The 25,812-nt window shown below is 47.4% G+C and overlaps 1 protein-coding gene across 4 annotated transcripts in view; it reads right to left on the bottom strand.

Moving 5' to 3' along the window:
* Positions 1-24,542, bottom strand: part of kaznb (kazrin, periplakin interacting protein b) — a 66,695-nt gene extending 42,153 nt beyond the window's left edge. Inside the window, exons 1-3 of one of the 4 annotated variants that reach the window (XM_057030026.1) lie at positions 24,415-24,542; positions 24,226-24,321; positions 13,362-13,519 (exon numbers count right to left, since the gene is read on the bottom strand). In XM_057030026.1, the coding sequence (XP_056886006.1) occupies positions 13,362-13,519; positions 24,226-24,301 (234 nt within the window). In that variant the 5' untranslated portion in view covers positions 24,302-24,321; positions 24,415-24,542. The remainder of the gene's footprint in view (positions 1-13,361; positions 13,520-24,225; positions 24,322-24,414) is intronic. The other 3 variants (XM_057030025.1, XM_057030024.1, XM_057030027.1) reach the window with 3 other exon arrangements.
* Between the last annotated feature and the right edge of the window lie 1,270 nt (positions 24,543-25,812).

The raw sequence follows: 25,812 nt of genomic DNA, 5'->3' as shown, positions 1-25,812 counted from the left end.
ATCTCATCTTAAACCCAAGAAAGTAAAGAACAGAGAGAGAGATGGTGCAGGAAAGATGCCGCGGGAGATGAGCGATAGCAGCTCATTGGTATTCACACGGCGGCAGAGAGAGATGAACAACGGTGATGGACTTCTGAGCGTGCAATACTAATGAGAGGATGCAGAACTTGATGGTGGCGCAGCAGGTTGGCTCTGACGCACCGGCCGTCTCAGCAACACAACTTTTTTTCCTACATTGTTCGGGCTCGCAGAGGCTACTTTAACGGCGCTGCCGTGACAGTGCGGCTGGAACGATTAGCTTCACAGGCTCATCAGGCCATTTTCAAATGGAAGCCGGCGTGGACGGTGGGGATGTTTCACCGCGTGGTTACTCCTGATATGAGCACTTAGGATTATTATAACACAGCAGGACGTGCAAACCTAGAGATGCTGCACAAACACAATCCTGAGCAAAGTTAGCATATTTATGATCAGACTGTGTGTCTGCATACAGTATTCAGCCGCTCTACGACTGTCTGCCTAGATATTGACCTCCCTAACCTCATTTTTAAGAGATCGGCAGAGCGTCCTCATTACCAGTCTAAAGCAGCTTCGTTAGTCAGAGGAGGAGAATTAGTGTGAAAGTCTACAAGATGCTAATTAGAATTTCACTTTCATTTTCTGAGCCACCTGAATGTAAAATTCAAAGGAAATCCACTGAGTGTTTGATGAAATATCGCAGCAGCTCATCAAATCACACTTCAGTTCAGACAACGTGGAGTTTGATGTTTCTCCCTCCTGCCTGTGAAACTCACGGCGACTGTTATTCCAGTCCGCAGAGTCCAGCAGACGCGACGTATCTGCTCGCATCACGTGTTGACAGATCATTATCGGGGTCTAGACGGTCACTTCGGTGGCCCAGATTAGTGTCATCCCCGATTTACAGCTGATAGAACAACTGTAACATGGCCTGAGGCACAGAGGAGAGCCGTGTCTGTGCTGCGAGTCCCTCTGAACGTGGTCCTGCTGTCAGAAAACAGCTGGCCACCCCCCTGATGAGGTCAGTCGTGGCCCACAGGCTGAGGATGCATTCAAGGCACACAAACACCTGTGAGAAAATCCTCCTTTAGCCACAAAATAGATGTTCTGGGACGGCTCGACCCTTTAAATAACCCCGCTCGTACCAACCTCCGCTTTGGGGCGGTCAGGTTTTTGATCGCCCGACCCAGGCCGCGCGTTTGTTTGTGCACTCGTTTGCTACCATTAACGGGAAGTTTAATTAAGTGTGTGGATGGTGCGCAGCTACAAAGAGGTATTGATAAACAGTCACCATGGCCGTCTGCCTGCGTTAATTGAATATCGACTAATCCTGCGCACAGTAGAACACTTTCCATTTTTTAATAGCCAAGTGATAAAATGCCTCGTTCAGCCATTTATACAGGGCTTATCAGAGGCCCGGGGAGGGGGGGGGGGGGGGGGGGGGGGGGGGTGACAATACCCACTCCAGGAGACTAAATTCCATCGCACCCTCAAAGGTTAAGACGCTTCTCAGACATAGGCGAACGGGAGAAAACTCACAGAAAACTTTATTTTCGACAGAACGTTGACGTCACAAAGGTTCCAGTTCCATGTTTAATGTAAGTGATCACCCTTTGTTACAAAACTCCATTTGTCCATTTGATTTCCCCTCTTCAGCTGTGATCGTGTGAAATTCGGCGACATCTAGTGGTGAGAAAGCATATAAGAGAATTGAAAGCGAGTCTGCTGTCAGGAACAGGAGTGCTACACCCTTAAAGGTCCGCTGTGGCTGATCTATTAACAAATTAAAATCATCATTAAAATCATCAGAGGCAGAGAACAAATCTTTGATGATGTACGTCATATTTAATTACCAATAATATCGCTTTTAAACACACTAACACATAATGCAATATGCAAAGAATAAATAACCATAACCGGCATGTTTTCCTCACTGATGTGTGATGAAGGGAAGGATTGTGATCCATCAGACTTGAAGCATTTCTGAGAGGCATTTCTACAGCACCCTGCAAACATTAGGGATGTTTATTTATTCCAGGAGAGACAACGTGTCTCGGCCTTCACATGCGCGAGTGCTGAGCTTCTGCTCTTCTTTCAAAGTGTTCAGGAACAAACAAAACGGCAAGTTTACGACGGTTTGAGTCTGGAGGTTTCAGGCGAATCAAAGAGGATCGAAAAGTTTTGCGGTTTTTTTCTTTCAAATATTCACTTGCAGGTTAATTAGCAGGTTAGGCAACATCAGCAGTGACCACGGAGCTCTCCACACTAATAATATTTTTATTCGTACAGAACACAGCTTGCTCACAGCAGCACGACTCACTCAGAACGGCTCTAACCAGAGAGTTTGGTCGCTAATGGAATCACTTTATGTTTATGAAAAGGCTGCCGAGCGTGAATAACCTGGGAGAATGATCAGGATGCAGGAGATTACTGCACAACGGTGAGCTTGAGTCACAGGCAGAGACGGCACGGCCAGGGTCAGTGATGATTGATGGTGTAAACAGAGAATAGCAGGGAGCAGACGCTCAACTGACCCCGCACGTGAGTCCTCTCCGACTCCGTCTGTTTAAAAAAGCAGCAGTTGGTTTACAATCTAACCGCTGGAAGGAAGGGGATGAAAGTTGTGTAATAAAGATGTTACTACACACGTGTTTCTGAGTCTGGATGCCATCGTTCTTGGTGCTCAGATGTTTCTCTTACAGCCTGGTGAAATAGAGGGAACGGGCCACGGTGTTGTTATGCGTGCTGACACGCTACATCACATTACTATTTCAGTAATTAGAAGAAGAGACTTTTGTCTGTCTTCTTCAGCCATTGCTGAAAGTAACAGAACCAAAAACACAACTGAAGCTACTGATGCAACTTTAGAGTTTCCTTCACTCCTTTTCTTCCTTTAGCTAAAATGTTGTTTCCAAAATGAACAAATGACTGTTTGTAAAGAGTGCGATTGTACCCTTCTTCTTTACTTTTTTGCACTGGCTCTTGTTAGCGACGCTAAAAGCATGCTAATAAATCCACTGTTCCCCAATTTAAAGCCATCAGCAGCTGTTAGCGGCTAAAAGAAGAACAGCACCATCAGGGGAGTCGAGCATCCTCAAAACATCAGGCCGTTGTCTTAAATCGATGCGTTCAGAACTGCAACAAACGGGTCTTTGGTGCTGCAACACAACGTTAGACAGCCCGAGTCCTCTCTCCTTCCTATTAGCCGTCCTATAAGAGCTCAGATGAGTCTTGAAGAAAAACACCTATTATCTGCTGTCAGACTCTGCACAGCAGCCAGCAAAAGTCCTCCCCAGGTTCCACTCTGATGCCCCGCAGTCACGTTCTTCCTTCATCCCTGATGGTCTGGCAATAATGGACAATTTAACTGCCTCTCCACTTGTAGAAAACAGTCAGCAAGGTTTGTGCGGAATGGGGTGCCAGGTGTCTTGATGAGATAAATAAAGGCTGTTCGGGACTCTGGGGGAATTTAAGCCAGAGGGAGGGGGGTTGGCTGGTGTGATCATGAACCCAGCAGGATGTGAAATATGGAGGGGGGAAATGGAATAAATGACATTCCTCCACAGCTTCTCATTTTTCCCCTCCAACAAGGCTCATTTTGCTTCTTGCCTCATTTACCAGGGACCTCACTTCTGCTCCCTGCTGGATACTTGCTGTCACTGCAGCACCCTCATGTTTGTCTCTGAATCAGGTTCTGAGCAAAAGATAGCGGAGATGCACGGACAAATAACGATTCTGCATTTAAGTTATAAAACACTGACTCAGTTTAAGCCAAAGTTTCGAGCAGCAACTTTCTATGAATATGAGACCTGCTTCATTAGCTTAGCATTACAAAGCTATTATCCTATTAGATGAATCTACAGGCATTCTGTCCATGCTGAATAACACCTGGCTGAGTTTCTGCAGATTTGCAGGGACAAAAGATGGAGAGCTGTGCAACAGCGAGCCCTGATTCATCTACATCTCAGAGAGTGTATTGCTAGCATCACAAGGAGATGTAGAATAAAAATGCCTTTACAGGAGTCCTCCTGACAACTCCTCCCAACACTCTTCCCAGCAGCAGGGAATTACTGTATTTAATCGCTCATTTTCGTACGACAAGATAAAGTTGTGGGAACACACGAAAGAGCAGCAGAGAGGAAGATAAATCCAGCGTGCTCAGACAGCCTGAGAGGGACAGAACTACTGGAGTTGTGTGCTGGTTTATTACATTTCATCGTTTATCGGGGAGAGCGAGGAGACTTATCACAGGGAATAAATTGAAAGACATTCAAGCGTGGAGCAGAGACGCTAAAGGACAGAAGAACGGACCGGCACAAAGACTTTCACGACACTCTGAGTGTACCAGAGTGTTCTGCAGAGGCAGCAGATTTATGTACATTACATATGTGTGTGTGTGTGTGTGTGTGTGTGTGTGTGTGTGTGTGTGTGTATATATATATATATATATATATATATATTATATATATATATATACATTGCATGTACAGATAAGTCACCTCTCTCTCTCTCTCTCTCTCTTAGTCACTCTGTCTTCAGAGCTGAAAGGCTGACCTTTGCCCCCACTCACCCACCTCAGTTTTTGGGTCTTTAAAACAATTACAGGAATTGTTCTCTTTATGTTCCTCCCTCTTCTGCCCATCTTCTCTACCCCCACCAGCAGGAGCCACCCTCCCAGTACAGCCCAATCCTCTCCCTGAGAAAAGGATTTGGGGTTTCGAGGGAGTTTCTGGTCAACCTGAATGTTGGGGCCCACATTTATAGAAATATAAACACACACACACCACACACACACACACACACACACACACACACACACACACACACACACACACACACACAGAGTGATAGATTACAAGCATTAAAATGGCAAAGCAATTAAAGGGAAACCACAACAGCGCTGAGTTGGCACCAGCCTGTCAGCAGACCTCTGATTATTGTAATTAAACCAATATTGCTGAATCATCCACAAATGTAATTGAAGTAATCAGAGAATCATTTTTCAGACTAAAAACCTGTTTGGACTGTGAATGCGCTTCAGTGGTTGGACTGTTTTGCATACACTTCAGAGCAAAAAGGGCAAAGCAGTTATGCAAATGTGTTTGGAGAGGACCGTGCTGATGAGATATCATGCCTTTTATTTATTGGCCCAAACTTATTGTAATTGTAAATGTGTGCAGTCTAAATTAGTGTAATAGGCTCCCCGCTGCAGGAGTTTGGGAGCTGCCCCAATCTGCATGTTCAACGAGTGTGTGAGTATGTGAATGGAAATGTCCAGCTCGTCCCTCGCGGGGGGGGGGGGGGGGGGGGGAGTTAGGAATTATGATGCTGGAGGGAAAGAAAATGTGGACAAACCGAGAATGAACAATTTTAAATTTTAAAGTTTTGATTCGGGTTCTCAACGAACACGATCGCGTTCATAGCAGCAATAACGACACCTCTGAGGAGTGGAGGAACATTACCAACACTGGCGGACTAGAAACAGCCTGACGCATAGAAACAGCCTGCAAGAGGACTGCTATAGGCTTCTAGGAGACTGCGTGGTCGCACTTGGTTAACACAAGTGCCGTTGAAACCATCTTGTCTCATCTCTTGTCTCAGAGTTGCTGAGACGTGAGGAAAGAGATCACCAGGAGCGACAGACGTCCACATTTTCCAACAGGTACTTCAGTTAAACAGGATTAATTCTCGTTGGATCAGAGCAGCTGACAAATGAGAGCGACACAGGTTCTGCTGAGTCTGCATCAGGACCCCCAGGAGACAGGACACAGGTGGGCAGGGCACATTTTTGACCTAATCTGAGGACAGGCAGCCAGCAGGTGACGGTGCTCTGGCCTCTGAAACATGATTTGATGTGTAAATGGTTTAATCCCAAGAACCAGAGCTCAGCGTGTGCCACACTCTGATGCTGACTCCCAGCCATATGGTGGCATTACCAATAAACCCGCTGTGTTTAATGACGTTAGTCCAGATTACACATCCAGATTAAAAGCAGGCATGTCATTCCAATCCAATCCTGAAGATCAGCCTCCACTAGATTTGTCAGCGTTTCCTTTTTAACTGTATTTCAGTCTTGATGAGTGCTTGAATGTTCGCTAACAATCAGTTTAATTACGAAACGTCCTTCTGTAATCATCCATCATTTGTGAAAGATGTACATGCAGTTTTCCCGCAGATTCACACACACACACACACACGTACACACACGCATGCTCTCTGCTGCATGTGTGTGTGTGTGTATTTGCTATGTAGTAAGCACCAAAACAGTCATTCTTTTTTGGTAAGTGAGGACAATTTGGCTGCTCCTCACAACTTAAAAGGACTATTTTGGGTTCAGACATGGTTTTAGGATTGAGGTTAGAGCTGGGGTTAATGGGTTAGTTGGGATAGGAATGGTTAGTGTATGGGGTTGGGAAATGGATTATGTCTATGAATGCCCTCACAAAGACAGGGGAACAAGGATGTGTGTGTGTGTGTCTTTCCTCTGATATCTCTATATGATCACACACTTTCAACAGTATAATTCATAAGACTTTTATTATAAAGTCCTAAACTTGTCAGAATAATTTATTCACAACTATTGGTTTTATGTCCACCTAGATACAAGGTGTGTGCGTGTGCGCGCGTGTGTGTGTGTGTGTAGCCCTGGGCCAGATGCTGTCCTGGCTCGGCACCTCACAGTGATTGCTTCTGGCAGTGAATTAGACAGAAGAGACACTCATTTGGATTTCCTGCACCACCCCGCAGGCCGTGCATGCGACAGGAGGGAACGTTTAAATCCCGTCTAAGGTCAACAGCGAACGCGGCGCCTTTGATAGCTAGTGTCCCATCTCTGATTCCTCCCTCCGCCCATCTCTGCAGAAAACTGTGCCTTAGATGAAGGGGGGGGGGGGGGGGGACGAGACAAGAGCTGCTGAAAAGGTTGAGATAAGAAGCACAAAGGGGAGAAGCAGCAACGCTCTGCGTCCTATTAATGTCTCTAATCTTGTTTGTTGATGTTTTGCTGTGAATTATTCAGGTTTATGGTCCACTGGGGCGAGAACAAAAGTCACAGCTCGACTCAACGCCGAATAATAAACTAAATGACAGTTTTATTATTGAAAAGTGATGGAAACAGTGGAAATGTGTTGTGTGTGAACGTGTGTGTGTGTGTGTGTGTGGTGTGTGTGTGTGTGTGTGGGGGGGGGGGGGGGGGCTCAGCTGTTACCTGACATGTCAGTCAAGAAAACTTTCAGTTGACAAAACGGGACACACGCGCTCCATCTCAGACTCGACCCCAAACCCTTTTATACCGGCTCCAAACACAAACACGACACCATTCCACAAACGCTTCCTGTCACTCAAGGGTGTGTGTGTGTGTGTGTGTGTGGGGGGGTCGACAGAGCGAGGGGCTTTTTCATATCACCCTGACTCCACACCAAATTGAGGTGAACACCTTTGGTCTGCAGGAGGATCAGCGTGTGCGTTCTGGTTCGGTGCCGCGCCACCGTTTGGTGGTTACCATGGAAACAGTCCCCTGACTACCACCCTTGCCAGAAGCATTCTCAACGGTTTATGAGGGATGGAAGACTCTTAAACACAAACGTAGACTTTGTTTACTAAAATGACATTTGCCTGACTGATTAGAATGTGCCCAATAATGCGGAGGATCAGGGAAGCATATTTTAAAGAAACCTCGTCTGCCTCGTGACATTTGAAAAACAGTTTCATCTGTCCGACCTTATCTGCAAATATAAATGTGCGCTGCCATTTCAGCCGGGCGCAGCGGTCTGCCTAATTATCCGCTGTGACGAATGTCTTTTAAGATCGTCTCCTCTGTCTCCAAAATGGTCATTTTTGATGTGAACTCCTAACTCTCCTCCGTTCCCGGGGTGTTCCGGGGGCAGACGGGGGTGTGCAGAGACAGACGTGAGTGGCGGTTCTTTGAAGCATCCCAGAATAAATGTGAGTACAGGTGGGCTGGTTTGCAGCCAGAAGAACGGGCTCTGAAAACAAGGCCTGGGATGAAAGCGTTCCTGTAATAACACCTCCTTTGTGTTCAGACAGCCGGAGAAACTTCCGGAACAAAGGAAGAAAGATGACGTGAGACGATAACCAGGCTGGCTGGATGATCAGGAATCAGAAATTCTGGTTCATTATTCCAAAAACTAGATTATGGGTTTTGATACAGGTTTAAAGGGGTCTGTAGAAAAAGCCATGCCATGTATATATAATGGCATTACTAAACTTCTTGTTTAAACCGTCTTTGTGGATCATTATTCCAGCCTTCTGATCTCTCTTACTCGGAGCTTAGACTCCTTAATTCTACTGTGGTCGATATTGAATTAAGGTGGATCCACCAATGTTGTTACTGAAGTGACTAAACCGGGAGCTTTGGGACACGTTCGGCTTTCTAGCTGCACAACTTTTCAGCCCAGAGCTTCTCTCTTCAACCAAAACTGAAGTTTCCAATAAAAGATGATGACATAGTTGCTCCAAGAGGCTGTGGACAGAGATGAATGTCATCAGCAAAATGCCACTGTTTAATAGTGTGCAATAGTAACAAAAGTCTTTTATCTGGATTCGCGCACCCACAAAAAAGACACCACACCAAAAAAAGACAGTAATATGATCCCCCCCATCCTGGTATAAATCTATCATATTTTGCATTAGTTGTCAAACAAATTCAACTTGAAAAAAGCACCATTCAGGAGGCAAATTCTAATGTCTGTCTGTCTAGCTGGAGGAAGTCATTTTAAATCCTGTTGGCATGGAGGTGCACCCACTAATGAGACCCCCCCGAGGTCGATCCATATCCTCATAACCTATTCGGTTTGACACAGGCGGTGGAGAAACACAAACACTGAATCCAAATGTGAGTCCAGACTAAGTAAATCAGAATAAACAGGACACCGGAGGGGAGGAAAGTCAACATCAATGACTTACAGAATAACTGCAGATATTTTCATTGACGGTCTGTAAGTGCTTTAAATGATCATTTATTTTAGTAAAATCTAAAAGGTTTTATTTTCAGTAAGTAGCAGACTTGGAATCAAAACTAGTATCTAGTCCCAGTGAGGGGATTTTGGTTTCAAAAACAGATGCACCATATTCCTTCACAAAATGTTGAAGTTACACAATTAACACGGCGGACTGGAAGAACTCCTCCTGACCAGAAGGTGGCAGTACCAGAACCTGAATGTTGCCGTTACCCACCATCCAAACACACTTTTTCTTAAACTTGGTGGCTATTTATGTGCGTAACATAAAAAACAAATCAAACCAAGAGTGGGAAGCTGCAGTAACAGTAGATAATCGTGGTCGCTCCGCCGACTCCGCGGCTGAAGCAGCTACAGCAGAGCAATGTTCCAGTATTACTACTCACAGCTTCCACACCGAGCGAAATGCTTTTGATTAGTCACCCTGGCGCAGCAAGGAGGACATAAATAATTCATCTGTGCAAATGACAAATGAGGCAATCAATGCTGGGATGGCATTCAAAGAGAGACTATTCAAAACCTTTCTAAATTAATTTTCTGCCTTTTAGTGTTCATGATCTTGATTTTCTTAATGTGGTATTCATCCAATGATGTCTTAGCCTGCATCAGAAATGTAAAATATGAAGGGGGGGGGGCATTGTCAAAGCATTCTGATAAGTTTCCTTCCTGGTGAACAGAGGAGTGCACTTTGAAACAGAAGACAAGTCATTAAAAGAGGAAAAGGGTTGATTTTATATGCCATCTGACAGCGGAGCTCTCTGGGAATAAAACACACTCGAGATAAGCCAAGCCTCCTCTATGTGAGGGATGAGCTCACGCTTGACTTTGACTGCAGAGACTTGAAAAACAAAGAGAACCTGAGTCATGAGAGGATGTGGCCGCCATCATTTGGCAGCTTTACTGTAACCTGAGTGATGTCAGTGAGCCTCATCCAGCCGTCCTGCTACTCCAGGAGTTTCACTCTTCTGGCATCGCAACCCCAAATCCAACCAATTAGAAAAACAAATCTCTTATTTTAGCATGAGCAATCTTTATTTCATTTTTAAGAACGTTCACCAGGCCTGAAGAAAAGTTGTTGATTTACAGACAACACACACCTCTGCTGTGTCTGTGTGGGTCCTCAAGTGGCCTCAAGGGTCAAACCTGCCTCTTGACAGTCTTACATACATCTCAGGTTAGCATTTAGCAGCATCCCTTCGATCACCTACCTAAGAGGTAGATATTTCGCAGGAATTTAAAAATTATTTGATATAAAAAATAAAACAAAAGGGATGTTTTATTTAAGGTTGAAGTGTTATAGGGTTCAGAGGTGACAAACATAAGGTTAGCCGTAGTAAAAAAAAAAAAGGGTAATGCAGAGTCCACATATCTCCAATCTCCTGCCTCCTTGTAGCAGCATGACTCCAATCTCATCCATTGGAGTACTGAATTGGAGTCTGACAAGAGGAATGTCTGCTGGAAGGAAATGGTCAGCTTGGTCTAGAAAAGCTTGGCAGGCTGGTCTCCAGGTGAGCACTGCACTATGTTCCAGATGTGGCATGCTCAGGCATTTCTCTGGTGCCATCCTCAACCTGGCCATCACAAAGGAGGTAGAGACAGGACCGTGATGAATCACGGCATGTAGGCAGGTGGGAGAGCCATATAACCATTCTCTCAGTTCATTCTGATCATGCTGTTTGATGTCGTGGGCCCAGATATCCTGGATGAAGACATTATCCCTGGTTGTAAAGAGAAAGATGCTGAGACAATCCCACCGGATGCCCAAGATCAATTCTTGGAGGTCACTACCACCTTTAGAAAGTCAAAGCTCACAGTGCTTTGATCTAGCATCTGGAGGTAGATGTTTGTCCACTGTTGGCACATTGCAGGTGCTTTGTGGACAGTTGTCCACATAAAAGGTATTTCCATGACCTCAACCAAGTTACTCCTTGGTAACCTCTCACTCCATACTGCAAAGCCAGGGAAGTTCTGCATCCACCCAATCATGGAGGCGAGGTTGAGTGCAAGGTAAAAGAAGAGGTGTGGTGTAGCATGCAATGCCATCTACCTTCAATCTGGTACTGGCCATCTGGAGCAGAGCAAGAGATTGCTCAGCCGAGTGCAAAAAGTGATGGGTCGTGGGCTGGCTGGACTAGATAGATAAGGCAAAACATGTCAGACCCGATTCGTAGTAATGCTTTGGCATGGTTCAGTGGTGGTATTTGATGCTCCGTGAGGTACATCCGATTGAGTCAAGAAAATTGTGTAAGGCGGTGAGGTGCATTCCTTTACAAGCCTCACAAGGTCGCTGAAGAGTACACTTGTCCTCAGAGTGATGGCGTCCACATTTCCAGGACGCCAGAGTGATGGCGTCCACATTTCCAGCAGCGGTTGCCCTTTTTGAGCCATTTGAGGACCTGGTCGAGGTTCAGCTGCCTGAATTCCTTACAAAAATCAAGGTAGTGGTAGTGGCCATAACAATACAGACATGGTTTGGACATGGGTTTGGGGTTTGCTCATGCAGGTCCCACTTGGGTTTTCTTCTCGTTAGCTGGTTTCTGAGCTGCATTGAATCACACAGTTGTTGGCTTCTCTTTGGGTTTGGTTTGCTGACCTCATCTAGGTGGTTGGAAGGTATCAGCCCGAAACAACTCGGCTATTTGACTTGGCCATTTGCAGCCAGGTAGCCAAGTGCTGCAGGGTGTAGCCTCTGCCGGTACCAGCCTGCAAAATGCCATCTTGAAGGCAGCGCCTTATGAAGCAACTAGGTAAGTGCGGGGCATCTTGCTGAGCAGACAATCGACATGGGAACTGCAATTAAGCTCAATTTTATTCTTGCCCTCAAGGGTCGTTAGCATGCGCACAAAACACTGAACGGACATGGCAAATGATTCGAAGGCACTGGCATCGCCCATCCTGAGAGCAGGAGCACTGAATATAGCGTCCAGCTCACTCCAGATCAGCTGCCTTGGCTGCTCATATCTATCCTGAAGGCTCTTGTATATGGTGCAGCATCGTGGCTTTCTCTGCCCAAGCAACACTTGGTATTTATATTGCTCGCTGATGCCAAGGTTTACCAGTATGCTGTCCAGTCCAAGCTTAAATAGGGAAAAATCACGCGCCCAACAAACCCTGAATACTGGCAAAGTGGATTGAGGGATTTCAATGGCCAGTTGGGCCTGGCTGCTAATAATCTCAACTTGTAGAACTTTTGTACAAGTGCCGAAATTAAGGTCACACTCTATTTTAATGTTAGTTAATGCAAAGCTAACGAACCAGAACCAGGTGCAAAGGACACTTTCAACACCTCTAGTATAAACTAGCTTAAGAGCTGTGAAGGAATGACTGCCATGGTGGCTCCATTTGTGCTGCTGCGTCTCCACGAGGATCGGTTTGACGAGCTTTTGGCATTTGGATTCACATTAATGGTATTTTTCTGATGCATGTTTCATTTTGATTAAAAAATGAGGAGCAAAAAGAGATTAATGAGTGAAGCACCACTGAAGGCCTTGTAACAGAACCACTCCCGTCATTTGAGGCACAATTGACATCTGAAGATGGTGGATTTGATGCAGACGGGGTCAGCAGCTGGAGAAATCTGTCATGTTGAGGTCTGAGCATTTTGCTTGAAACTGCACCAGCAGTAAAACCTTTCTCAATTGCTGCTTCACGGGGAGATAATCAGTACTCTATCCACAGCCAAGTTTCCAGCTCATCAATCATCTCCCAGCACCATCGTCCTCGCTCACAGGAAAAACAAAAAACAGCAGGCCAACAATTTTTTACTCTGACTTGCATACAATCTGAACGGAGGTGAGAGCGATGGCGAAGTTGAATTACTTTCTCTTTAATCAATGAGGCTCTGTTGGGGATATTAAGGGAAGATTGGCAGGCTGGGGGCTGTCAGAGGACGCCACGGTGCGCGTCGCACGTCAAGATCTATCGCCTTCATTACAAATGCAAAAAGTGTATAAATGGAATTGAAAGAGACAGGAAAATTCTTTCTGTGAAATGATAAAATTTGTGATAGTCATCAACCTTCCCCGGGGGGACAAATCAGGATCACAGACCGTCAAAACAAGCCTTCATACCTCAACTGTTTTCAGAGGCTGCTATGCACATCTTTTAATCAAAGCAGCGGTGTTGCACTGAACAACGGGAATGTCTCAGCGATTTCCGGGTGGGGGGGGTCAAAGGGTTGGCCTCACAACTGGTCTAAAACCTATGACTGGTTTACTGATCTCCTACTGATGTGTTGGAGGAGAAAAATAAGTCACTGACCTTCTGCTTTTCCTCTCCTGGCACTCAAACATCAGACTTTGTGTTATTTTTATGGTGAAATACAGGCCTTGCTGGAGATGACTGGAAATGATCTCTCAAACATACCTGAGCGTCCACGAGCAGATGTCTCATCAAAGTCATGGATTTCCTCAGTGTGTCCCTCTCTCCGGGGACGAAGACCTCGTCCTCATCAGTCAGGCTACAGGGACTCGTCACCATGAACTGAGCGAGCTGGTCATTCAAGCTGTTGAGCGACTGAACGGCTGCAAAGGAAGCAAAGATAAAATTTATATGATCATTTTATTGTCGGTCTGAACGTTAGAGTCACAAACACTCAGAACACAGAGGACAAAAGCTGCTGAGGATCACAGATCACTAATAAGGTCTGTTCTTTACCAGAACAATCTACGGTTTACGGCTCCTTCCAACCTCCGGATGATCCACAGCAGAGTGGCGTGTTCGCGAGCTTGCGCCCGCCCGCCTGGGTTCCAGCTCCGGTGTGGCACTGGAGGGGGCTGTTCCAGAAGAGGCGGACGGTTGCCTCGTGATTGCACTTTGAACAGTAACACACACTGTGCCCAAACATGTCGAGATAATAGAACGCTGCTGCAGAAAATAACACGCTGTCACACCCACGCTCGTGTGTCCAGACACACACTTGCTCTGAGCGTCCACGTCACTGTCAAAATGCGAGACAGTGCTGCAGAGATGCGGCGGCCTGCACTCACCGGCGACATAACTAGGAAGGAGGAGTGTGAGGGACGTAATGGTGTGCATCTGCATGTCTCCACCACCATCTGCATGCTTATTACGCCCATTTGGAGGAAGCGGCGTGGCAACGACCGCAGCTCTCTGCCCAGAACAAACAAGATGCCAAGGCTGGTTTCTGCGTTAGCAAGCAGATGCTCCACTGAGCGCACAAACACAGAAACATGGGCAGGTGAGAGTGACCACACGTGAATGGTGGACAGGCCTGGCGTTTCTGACAGGGCATCATTCTGGCATCATCTTCACCAGCACAAACAATCCTAGAAACAGTCTTGACGCTATGTTATATTTGATAACCAAGGTTCTGCTGGCTCACATCCACGGAACATCCACAGTAACGTATTTCCTGTCTGTTGAATGTAATAATGCACAAACATTAAACTCATAGAGCTGTGGCTTCTCTCTAACACACACGCACATGCACAGACACAGACACACACAGGTGCGGCAGAGCTGCCGACAGACTGTCAGATGTGGACAGCTCATTACAACCTTTGTAGCCGCCCACAGGAGCCAAACAACATCAACAATGATCGCTAATGAGCCGTGTTGCTGCTGCTGTCAGTGGGAGTGCTCTCTGGGAAAGCAGCGTATAATGCGCACGTAGAAAAGGACAGCTCAAAGCACCGAGCGCCACTCTGTGTGCGTGATGGTTGCTAATGTTGATAAAATATAAAGGAGTGGGGGTTTAATGTGTCCAAGTGTAGAATATACTCGGTGCTGCCTGGGATGAGAAAAATCGTAAAATTCTCTCTCTTCACTTTCGCTCAACTTGGAATCCAAAGGTTACTCTCACAGCAGCCATTCAGCCTCAATCTGTCGAATCTAAAGTAATCCAAATGGCATATTGTTAAACATGCATCACATTGTGTTCCTCCATTTGAGATAAAAGCTAGTAAATCTTCATTTTCAGGTTTAGATCAACATGTCAGCGTAAAACATGTGATCACAGCGACTCAGACAGGCCGATTATAGCTCAGCGCATGAACCAGACCCCTCGCTCTGTATTTGACAGTCCCGACGTTCGCTGTAATTTTGTTGTCACGTCCTCTTTGTTTCGGATTACTTCAGCTTGGCTGCAGTTCTGCAGGGATCTTCATTTTAAAGGCGCGGACTGTAAGAAATGTATGTAAAGTCATCATAAAATGGCCCTCACATGTCAGCAGACATCAAGGAGTCATGTTAATTTCAAATACTTATATCACTGACAATGGTAGTCTAGCCAGAATATTTTCATTTCGGAAAGAAAGTATCAGCCCGTAAATAATGTTGATGTTTCCCTTTGTGTGTTTTGGTGTGTAGCTCCACCCTCCACCAACCCCCAGATCACAAGGTCAGTAGCGTTTCAGTGTTCAGTGTTGCCAGTTATCATTGAGCTGCAGCTGCGAATGTTTTCTGATCACAAATATCTGACGTCACTAAAGCTAAAATGTCCTCGTTATGATTCCCAAGGACATCATCACAAAGGACGTGTGTAGGAGATGTCCTGAGGACACGGAGAACTGAAAGTTCTGAGTGGAGGAGAGCTAGCGTTTTTGCAATGGTGTGATTGATGATTGTTGGCTTTTTCTGGACCTCTTAGTGGTCCAATTCAGAACTGCACGTGTGCCCACAGCCCTCCGGAGGGGGCCGTCCCGTTCCTACACAGTCTATAGTAGGTTGATTCTGAGCACAGCACTGTGAGGTGTAACAATGAAATGAAACAATCGACCTCTGTAGGAAACAAATGTCCTCTTTCCTCATCCCTTCTTGAGTTGCAGCGGAACTAAAATCCAAATCAGAGAATCTGTCCAAAGCAATTTGGCAGCGCAGAGGCGAGGCAGGCTGCCACGAGTCTTTTCCCGGCTGCCTCAGGATCCCCGCAGTCTGTTTTATATTCTCATCGCAACAGTTCCCACGATGCAACAAGCTTGTTTTGGCCTGCTTATGTATCAACCGATCCGCAACCAAAAGCTGAAAATTTATTCAAGCAGTTCCACCAAACATTATTACACAATCTTGAGTTGGAGCATTTTTCTGCAAACAGCTAATGACCAATTATATGAAGTGCAACGGAGCAGGTTACAGTTCCGTGGTTCCTTCTGCAAGGAACTCTGGGGTTAATCACCGATAAATGTTTTCACTCCAAACTACAGATTTCAAATATCATCCTCCTTGACGTGCTGCTTCTGGTGCCAGAAGTCAAGATGAATCACTTTCTGGAGAGCACAGATGTGTTCCGTGCGTTAGCCGTAAAATCTGTTTCTCGGGAACTCTTGGACAAAACACATTTGAATAAAAAACACTTAAAAGACCAGAGATGCTCCAGGAGCTTTGCTGGGTTCCCTCCACTGAGGCTGCTGAGAGCCGTCCTTGCGATTGCAGGATACCTGCGTCAGTAACGCCCCTCTCTTGTAGCCAAAGTGTCTACAAGCAACAACAGATGCTTTGTTTTAGCCAAAATATGAGCCACTGGGGTCCCCGGCTAACAGCTCATAGAAATGTACTATAAAACCCAGTTTGAGGCATTTTTTTGCAGCTCATTTTCATTTAGCTCACCTGCTCCCCATCAGATTCATTATAATCCTGCCTTCAGTCTAACATTTACCATCTGTTGGGGGGACACAAGAGGAGAGAGGTTGTGGAGAAGTGGGGGGATGGCACACCCACAACGAGGGCTGAGGGGGCCAAAAAGGTTTTCAGATTTCCCGGCAGGTAGTAGGTTACCAGGTAAGTTACCAGGAAACAACACATCATCATTCAGAGGAGAACAAGAGATAAGACCTTCCTCTGGGTAACTCTCATCATTGTAATCCTGGTAAACAACACGACTGTCAGGCTTGTTCAGCCCTGCTGGTACAGCAGTGTTTGGCTTCGTCTTTCCCCTCACATGCCTCCTACAGGTCAAATACTATAGGACAAAGCGTCCACTCAGACTTCTTCTTATCTCTTGCATGATTATGCACTAAGTTGATGGAGCAAAAACATCCTGCAACAGAAATAAAACACGTAAAACCAGGAAAACCACCCAGTTGCTATCTAACACTGAAACCTGTAACTTGTAATTGTGCCATATGACATTTCGTGTGGTTTTATTTTGTCCCTTTAAATGTGCAGGAGTTGCCTTATAGCACAAAATCTAAAGTTTACCCACTGCAATGCGTGGCTACTCTATCAGTTTTATAAAGGGCAGACAAGTGTGTGCACGTGAGAATACAAATGATTCAGGGAGAGCTCATCTTTTAAATGGATTTAGTCCACCTCAGGAGAGACTGACGGAGGATCTCAGTGTTGGCAGCATTCTGTAATTATCAAGCAGATCTGCATAAAACGTCCTCTGGACGCGGGTCCATAAAGAGGTGAAAGGGTTCAACGGATCATCCCGGCACCATCACAGCATCCTTTTCATATGATGCAACTGGTGATTTTCGTATCTGAAAACAGCAGCTGGCAGCGAACACGTCAAACCAGGTTTTCGCTCAGCCGCATCATCTGCTGTTGGATCTCTTAAACACCAAAGCCCGGCTGTGTGTGTATAGACGGTCAGTTGATGGGAGAGAAAATCTCGACATCACACCACGAAGCCCCACGGTGGAGGCGCAACAGCTGCAGGAGGGCTTTCATTTCTGCCAACAGCAACAGTGCCACCACCTGGCCACCATGATACCTGCCGCAGGCGCGACATTGGACCGTTGTACCATCCACTGATATTGGCGAAAAGGTCACAAAAATGTGAGCTTATGTTGCACATTGAGATTCCAGCAAGGGTTGCTTTACATCATCAGTGCAATTATCTCCCCAGAAGAGCAGGAGTTTTATTTTCTTCATGGTTCTGAGCTGCTGCTTGTGATTCATATTTAATTAACACAATCTTCAACAAGAACGGTTCGAAAGAGCCCTCCGCTCATTCATTTTTTGTGTTTTCAGTTCAGTTCGTCGCCCACTAAGAAGCTCCGAACACGCAGGTTTGTCTTCCCTTTGATAGTCTGCCTCTTCATCACACAGTGAAACCTCTCAAAGGAACTAAAACTCCCCCGTACGTGCAGGAACACGCAAAAAACGTGGCTAACTCACAGCTCCCGTTTGATCCAGGTTTAAAGAGGAGGTGCGGTGGCACACAAGACAACATCTTCTGGACAGGACACAGTTTGAATCCTTGCAGAGGTGAAAGGTCAAGTCGCTTACAAAGCTAAGAGAGTTTAAGCAACATGACGGAGTAAGAGAGGAATCCCTCTAGAACCCCCCCGACTCCTCTTATATGAGGACACCTGACTGCTTTTGCACAACGCTGCACATCTAATCCAGTGGGAGGAGGGCTATTGTCTCCTAAAGCGCTCCAAAAAACAAGGTTGAACTTGTCATTCTGGACGAAGGTGCAGCGCCTGTTTGCTCCTGAAAACCTCATTTCAAGCACATGACGCAGGTAATAAACGGTGTTCACGAAACCACAGCGATGCCCGTGTTTCGTCAGGGCACGAACGCTGTTGCGTCACGTACCTGTTGTCAGGCGCAGTCTGGAAGTGAGCAGAAGGGTAAACTTTGAAGATGCACAACCGTCAGACAAACGGCAGCAGCGAGGAGCGGCAGGAGGCCTCGCTTCCTCTCTCCGATGCTTCGTTCACAGCTGGGGGGGGGGGGGGTGAGAGCGGCTCGCTTGTGCCGTACCTGCGCAGGCTTTAACGTGACATTTCCAATCCAACAGCTCGGCGCTGCGGCAGCTTCCATAAGCCGAAGCCTGCAGGCGTCATCGGTGACAGGGCTGCAGCCCAATTAGGACGGTTTGTGAGCAGGTGTCGGTACCTGTCACTCAGGGAGGATGAAAGTGGGCCAGCACGTCTGTGCACCCTGAGCACAATAGCTGAGCGCGACTCCCACCCTGGATTGAGCTCGCTGGGGATTAACAAGCTGCATTTCAAGTTTGCTCTGATACAGACGGACTGCTGTGAATTCATTAACACTATCAGCCGCTTTGATGCTGAGCGTTCCTCCTCGGAAGCAGCTTCTCCTGGACGGCCGGAGGTACTTTTCAGTATTTCTGCGGACGCGCGTCAACTCAACACGTGAGCCGTTTCGGCGGGAGCGTGGGGGAATGCGCCGCTGCGGCCATATTTCACGACCCACCCCCACCCCCACCCCCCCCCCCCCCCCCCCCACACACACACACACTTCCTTCCTACATCAAACGGGCCAGAATGTGCTGGAGAGGAGGGAGCCGAGCGGTGCTTAAGGATGCCGAGCGCGTCTGCGGGCACGCTCCTCTCATGAAGCACGCAGCTCCAGCCCAGATGACAGGAGACCTGATGCAAAGCCCACTCCATCTAATGGCTGCTCTGATAGCAGCAGAGCCCACAGCTCCCATCTGCCGGTCTGTGTTCAAGGTCTCAGCTCTGTCCATGAGTTTAAAATCAAATGAGAAATTCATCGCTTCTTAAAAATCAGTGATTCGGACTGATTTTTTTAATTCTGTCTCTGCATCTTCTACTCTCCACCGCATAGGTTATTCTGTTTGTTCTTGTGCCTTCTGGATAATGTATGATCTATCTATCTATCTTTAATCTATCTATCTTCACTGTCTAGTTATTTAAGTTATTTAAGCTTGTGGGGGCTCGGTAATATATTTGAATCCATAAAAACAAAGTGAGTGATTCTTGTGTGATTCTTGCTCCATCGTGTGTTCAACTCTGAACTTTGGGCCAAACATTTAATTGTGTGCACTTTTTGAAGCGTGTCTGCAAGGTGGTAAGACGTCAGACCCGTCAGTCACGTCACTGAGGGTGATCGTGCGTGTGACAGTGTGTGAGTGTGTGTGTGGGTGTAGAGAGATGTCACCTGTATGACACATGCTGCTATGAAAACCGTGCAGAGGGGAAAGCAGGATCTTTTGTCCAGTGAACCTGCTCCTGCAGTCCCATCTTAATGCCGACGTGCACAGCCTCTTTTTATCCCTTTTATCCTCATCACTGAGCTCGAGCTGCTGCTCAGGTCCACACAGGCAAGGATTCTCCACAGGAGAATAGCAAAGCAAGTGAAAACAAGCAGGTAGTCTGATGAAACAGCGCCAGTCAGAAACGTCCGGTGGTATCACGGTGACGTGTCTCGGAGTTTTCCTCTTTGAAACTAAACTTATCTTTGTGTGGCGGTTGACATCCGCGGCCCTCGCGACGTCTCGTCTTGTCACGTCCGCTTTTTGTTGCGTTTTAACATGAATTCCAGCACCTTGAGAGGCAGCTCAACGGCGCCGGTCCTCGGAGAGCTCAGCATAGGGGCGGAAAATCAAGGCGGACGGTGCCGGAGACGGGGAGGCAGATACGCCGAGTCGGCAGAACCTCGGGGAAGAGGAGCTCCAGTGATGCAGAACCACAGCAGGGATGTTAAAAAGGATGCTGCCAGCTGGTGTGGAAGGATTACAGTTTTATTGCTGTGTTCTACGCCTCAATGTGTGCGTTCATTCAAATGGGAAGTTGATTGTCTGAACTTTCACCACATTTGAACAATTATAGGAATCAAACACACACAGACACACACACACAGACAATGAGGAGCGGGATTAGTTCTGTCTGAAAGCAGATGTCCATATCTCAAACGGCAGGTTTAAATCCAGTCGATGTGTTCAGTCACATATAGACTTCAGCTCATTCAAACATTCATTCAAGAGTTTGTAATATGCTCATTTTTCTTTTGAGGGTTTTTAACAGAGAGAGAGAGAGATGTGGAGAGATGAGACTGTCTTAGAAAAATGCCCTAATTATCAGGAAGAACGCCAAAAAGGAGCAACTGGTGCCGAGTTGCAACACCCATCATTCAAAACCGAGCGTGCCCTAGAGCCGAGCCTCCCGAAATATACTCATAAATAAACGGAGGTGAGGCTGAAAGTTCATTTTTCCACACAGGCAAAAAAAAAAGAGGCAAAAGTGCCGCCAGCAGCCACTAACGAGACCTTGGGCTGAGATTGTTTTGTCAAATAAAACTAAAAAGATGTTCTGTGTCGTCTCTCTCGCGTTTTATTTACGCGAGTTCATTTTCTTCCAGCCGCTGACGGGAGACGGCTTTGACCTTCTTCACCTGCGATTTCATAAATCCGAAGCAGCTAACGGTTCCTGGATGTTAGCCACTGGCTCAATCGCTCAGCTTCTTTATCACACGGGCCAAACACATCAAAACACTGAAGGATAAACATCTACAGGTCTGACGGGTTATTAACTCATTCCGATGTGTTTGTGGGACTTTAATTTAAGATGCTAAGCGCGGATCCTGACTAAACATCCGGGACTGGACACGGCAAACACAAGAGCGTAGCATTAGCATTCGGCTCAGAGCCCCTTTGGTACAACAGTTTGTATATCTGTAGAACAGTGACCTCCTGACCTCTCCTCTGTGCATCGTTTGTATGTTCTTGTGAGTGCACATCAGGGAACAAATGTTCGTGGAATGATTCCGGTTCAGGGCAGATTTGGGACCGCAGAGACGTAAGATTCTGCCGTTTCAACATTAGAAGCGCTCATTCTCCCTGTTCTTGTTTGCCGAATGTTTTTATTCATGACGTTTTCAGACTTCTGGCCGAAGATCTACAGCTCCGTCTTTCATGGGATTCACTCATGAGGCTCAAGGATAAGCGGCCATGCGCAGTAGTGAAGAGGAAGAGTCACATCAGTCATACTGGACACGGGGATCTGTTTGCAGAGAGCTGTTGGTTCTGGGCCTGGTACCGCCCGTGTCCTCCCATTGATTTATTGATTCTCAGGAGGGAAAATGTGTAAATGAAGATATATGAGACTCCATAAACAGGCGGGCGGACGCTCACGTACGGCTCGATAAATCAGCGCATTTACACATCAAACAGAACCACTGCCTGACTTTAATCAACCGGCCATCAGCTGATACCTGATGTTTACAATTTTTACAGCAGTTTGTGCAGAGTTACAGCCCTGTTTTACCCCCCCCCCCCCCGAGACCGCTGCAAATCCAAATGTACTGACTGACATGGAAGCTTTGCCACTCTCAGCTCTACTGGGCTCCTTAAATCCAATATGGGGATTAGAGGAGAGGGGGAGATCTAATTTAGCCCTGGGACGACTCCGGCGGAGCATTTTCCAGTGCAGCTGGGACGTGAATCAATATGAGTGAGAAGAGCGAGGAGATCCATTAGGCCAATTCAGCAGTAGCCAGAGATATTACTTGCATATTTAATATGTCTGTCTCGGCCTTTATCGCAAGAAAGAGGAGGGAAGAGTATTATAGATGTCAGCTCCGGCGGGATTCATTGTGGTGCACACCCACGCTGGAGATGACTCAGTTTAAGAGTGTTTGAGAGGGCCGGTTCTGGCTCTGACTCAGATGTGGTCAGGATGTTGACCTTGACCTCCCCGAGCAACGACATGAGTTACAGGCGTCCCGCTGCAGCCTCTCGCCCACACCTCCTCGGCCCAGCGGAGCAGAAAGGTGGCTCGAGTCGACCGCGTCAGGGCCGCCGAGCCCGCGGGGGGGTTCTGATACGCAGGGCAAACCCCCCCGCTGCCGCGGGCGATCTCAGGGCGGAGAGCAGGGTCGAGTTGGGTCAAATTAAAGAGGAGGGAACTGGCGCCGACAGGAGGGGGAAATAATAAAGATGAAGTGAAAAATGCAGAAACAGCGGCTTCACTCGTCGTTTCCTCCAGCAAACACAAACCTGGAGCTCCACTCAAATAATGAAGCTGCCGCCAATATTTTCATCTAGATCAACAAGTTTCCTCACCACAACATCGTTAACGTGATTTTTACAAGAGACAAAACACACTTTCTGTCAGATACATCGGGAAACAAACCACAACACACTGACAGACAGAGAAAAGTCTGATCCACATATCTGAGTGTGTTGGGCTCAACACATCTGACCCTCTGAACACCAGTCAAACACAATCAACAACAAACAATCGGCAACAGGCTGACACACAAGAAGCTGATACACAAGAAGCTGATACACAAGAAGCTGATACACAAGAAGCTGATACACAACAAGCTGATACACAAGAAGCTGATACACAACAAGCTGATACACACTACTCACAACCTGGCATGTACACACAATAGGCTGAGATAGCAGTGATATCTATCTATCTGTCTGTCTGTCCGTCCGTCCGTCCGTCCGTCGTCCGTCCGTCCGTCCGTCGTCCGTCCGTCCGTCCATCCATCCATCACACATCCATCCATCCATCCATCCATCCATCCACCCGTCCCTCCATCCACCCATCCATCCATCCATCCATCCATCCATCCATCCATCCATCCATCCATCCATCCATCCGTCCTACTGCCCACTCCTCCCTCAGGGATCGTGGACTTTATCCCTGAATCTATTTTTGGTCTGTGGGAGGAAGCTGGAGTACCTGGAGGAACCCACATGGGTGCTGGGGGAACACACCAAGCCCACACAGGAAGACCTTAGACCAGCACTGAACCCAGAACCGTTTGGTTCTGAGGTGTCAGTGTCGACCCCATTGGTGCAGAACAACCATGGCCCCCCACAGCGGTTTAAGAGGACTGTGCATTCATCAGCCCAGAATCCTGTAAATCACGTGCATTATTCCTCAGAGGCTTCATGCACAGAAAAAGAGGAACAACACAAAATAAACCTGTCAGACCTCCAGGATCAAAAGAGGACACATGAATCAGGGATGTAGCAGATCCCGTCCTCTCCTTTCCCCATCCTCCTGGAATCTTTGAAGGGTTCCATCCATTATTTAGCTGTGAGAACATCAGGAGGGATAATACGGTGACTTTTGACGTATCAGGTAGTCTGTGTGAAACGTGCACGGATCCGCTGCCACGTGCACAGATCTCTTCCCAGTCCAACTTTAGCTCAGCAGAACAACAGCTCTTCTCATCGGTTTAGAATCCACTGGAGGCGCTGAGCCACAGCCCAAAGTTGAACCTGGATTCCATAAGAAAGCAGCAACTTTCAGCACTAAGAGGGACGTCAGCTGAAATCACGTCGACGTTCCGCTTTAAAACACAAACCAAAATGTGACACGATCGGATCCTCTCGAGGTTTACGTAACCACCACCACGCATTGCCGACATTGCACTCTGGAAAACTCCTGTGAAGATCTGAGGTTCCCTTCATCGCTTGCTGACATGTGGAAGATGCGGCTGGGTGGGGGGGGGGGGGGGACGCACACACACACACACACACACACCCACACCCACACACCCACACACACACAGACGTGTGATCGCGACCACTCACTTGCTCGCATGAGCTGCCCCTGGCGTCCAAACACCTGGGAGAAGGTGACGTGGCCACAGGTGAGTGTGTCCTCCATGACTGTCCCGCTGGTGTGAGCTGAGGAGGAGGGGGGGGGGGGGTCAGTCACGGTGCATCGGGAAGGAAAAGAAACAGAAAAGTGTGTGTGTGTGTGTGTGTGTGAGGTGTTACCTATTCGTGGAGGCTGAGGTGTTCTCTCCGGTGCTGCTCTCCTCTGGACCCGTCCTGCTGCTGCTGCTGCTGCTGCTGAGGAGTGATCCACCCTCTCCCCGCTCAGAACAGAGCTGCTTCACCGGGGAGGGGGGGGGGGGGGTGATGTTCACAAGGTGCGTGCAAGAAACTTCTGCCTGTGTGTTTGTGTGTGTGTGTGTGCGTGCATGAGGTTGAGCGCTACAGCGCGGTGGATGCCTGTGCTCCTCTGATGATGTCTTTCATCTGCACGGTCTGACGGTCCTCTGCAGCTCCCGACCAATCGGGGGGGATGGGGGGGATGGGGGGGGGGGGGGGGGGCAGAGGCTGATTTGCGGCTCCTCCAGCAGGTGACGGTCAACCTTCTCTCACCCACCTCAGTCAGCAGCAGCAAGCGTTCTCTGGACTCAGGAAGGAAGGATGCTCCCTTCTGCTCTCCTTCCTTCCTTCCCCCTGCCCCCCCCAGCCCTCCTTTGCAGTGGGAGCAGCAACATCTCTCTCCTCTCTCTCTCCTCATCTCTCTCCCTCTCTCCATCCTCTGCGTATCCCCCTGATCTCTCTTAAAGCTCGCTGGGAAACAGATCCCGGCGTGTGTAAGTGCTTCATGTCCTGCAGTGCTGAGGCGGGAAAAAAAGGAGGAAGAGGAAGAGGAAAGACTGCAGAAAAGGTGGAGAGAGGGCTGGGGGAGCTCGCTGCCATCTTCCTGAGAGGGACAAAGACGTACAGAAGTTAGAGCTTTTCAAAATCTCATCAGGTAGTTGAGGAAGTTTGATTTTCCCCAGAGTGCAACTGTTGGCATGGAGACCACTAAGCAGATCAGAGCATCTCCTGGGTCCGCGTCTCGTGTCACTGTTCCGAAGGACGAGGTCGTCGGGGACGTGACTTGGGTCACAGCCCACAAACTGGTGAAAATGTTCGGGTCAGATTCTCTGGCGCCGGATCCAAATCCGGCAACCCAAGCGGAGGAATCGCACAGCGCGTTCCTGAATACAAATGTGGCTGATGCTGGCGGAGCTTCGGTCACGCTCGGCGTTTCAGAAACAATGAGGACATGAGGCACAAATTCACTTTCAAGTCTGCGAGTGTAATGCCCAGCAGAGTCGAGCCGCTCTTCATCAGCTTTAATGGGATTCTCTTTGAACAGGAAAGTGCAGGTTTTCCAAGAGGCTGTATATACCATCATCTACAGGCCCTCCTGCATTTCTGACGTCTCTCTCCTAAAGGCAAAGAAGTTTTTCATATAGATCAGAAAGAGTCTGACCCTAATGTAAAAAATAATAACATTTTCACCTTCAAAATCAGACAACTTTTTTCCAAATGACACATTAACACAGAGTATTGTGAAGATAAAGGATTTAGAAGGTAATTAAACCAAAACTA

Source organism: Takifugu flavidus, chromosome 4, assembly GCF_003711565.1.
Source record: "Takifugu flavidus isolate HTHZ2018 chromosome 4, ASM371156v2, whole genome shotgun sequence".
Classification (NCBI taxonomy): Eukaryota; Metazoa; Chordata; class Actinopteri; order Tetraodontiformes; family Tetraodontidae; genus Takifugu; species Takifugu flavidus.
Note: the sequence above shows the minus strand (reverse complement) of the source record. Positions and strands in the feature narration are given on the sequence as shown.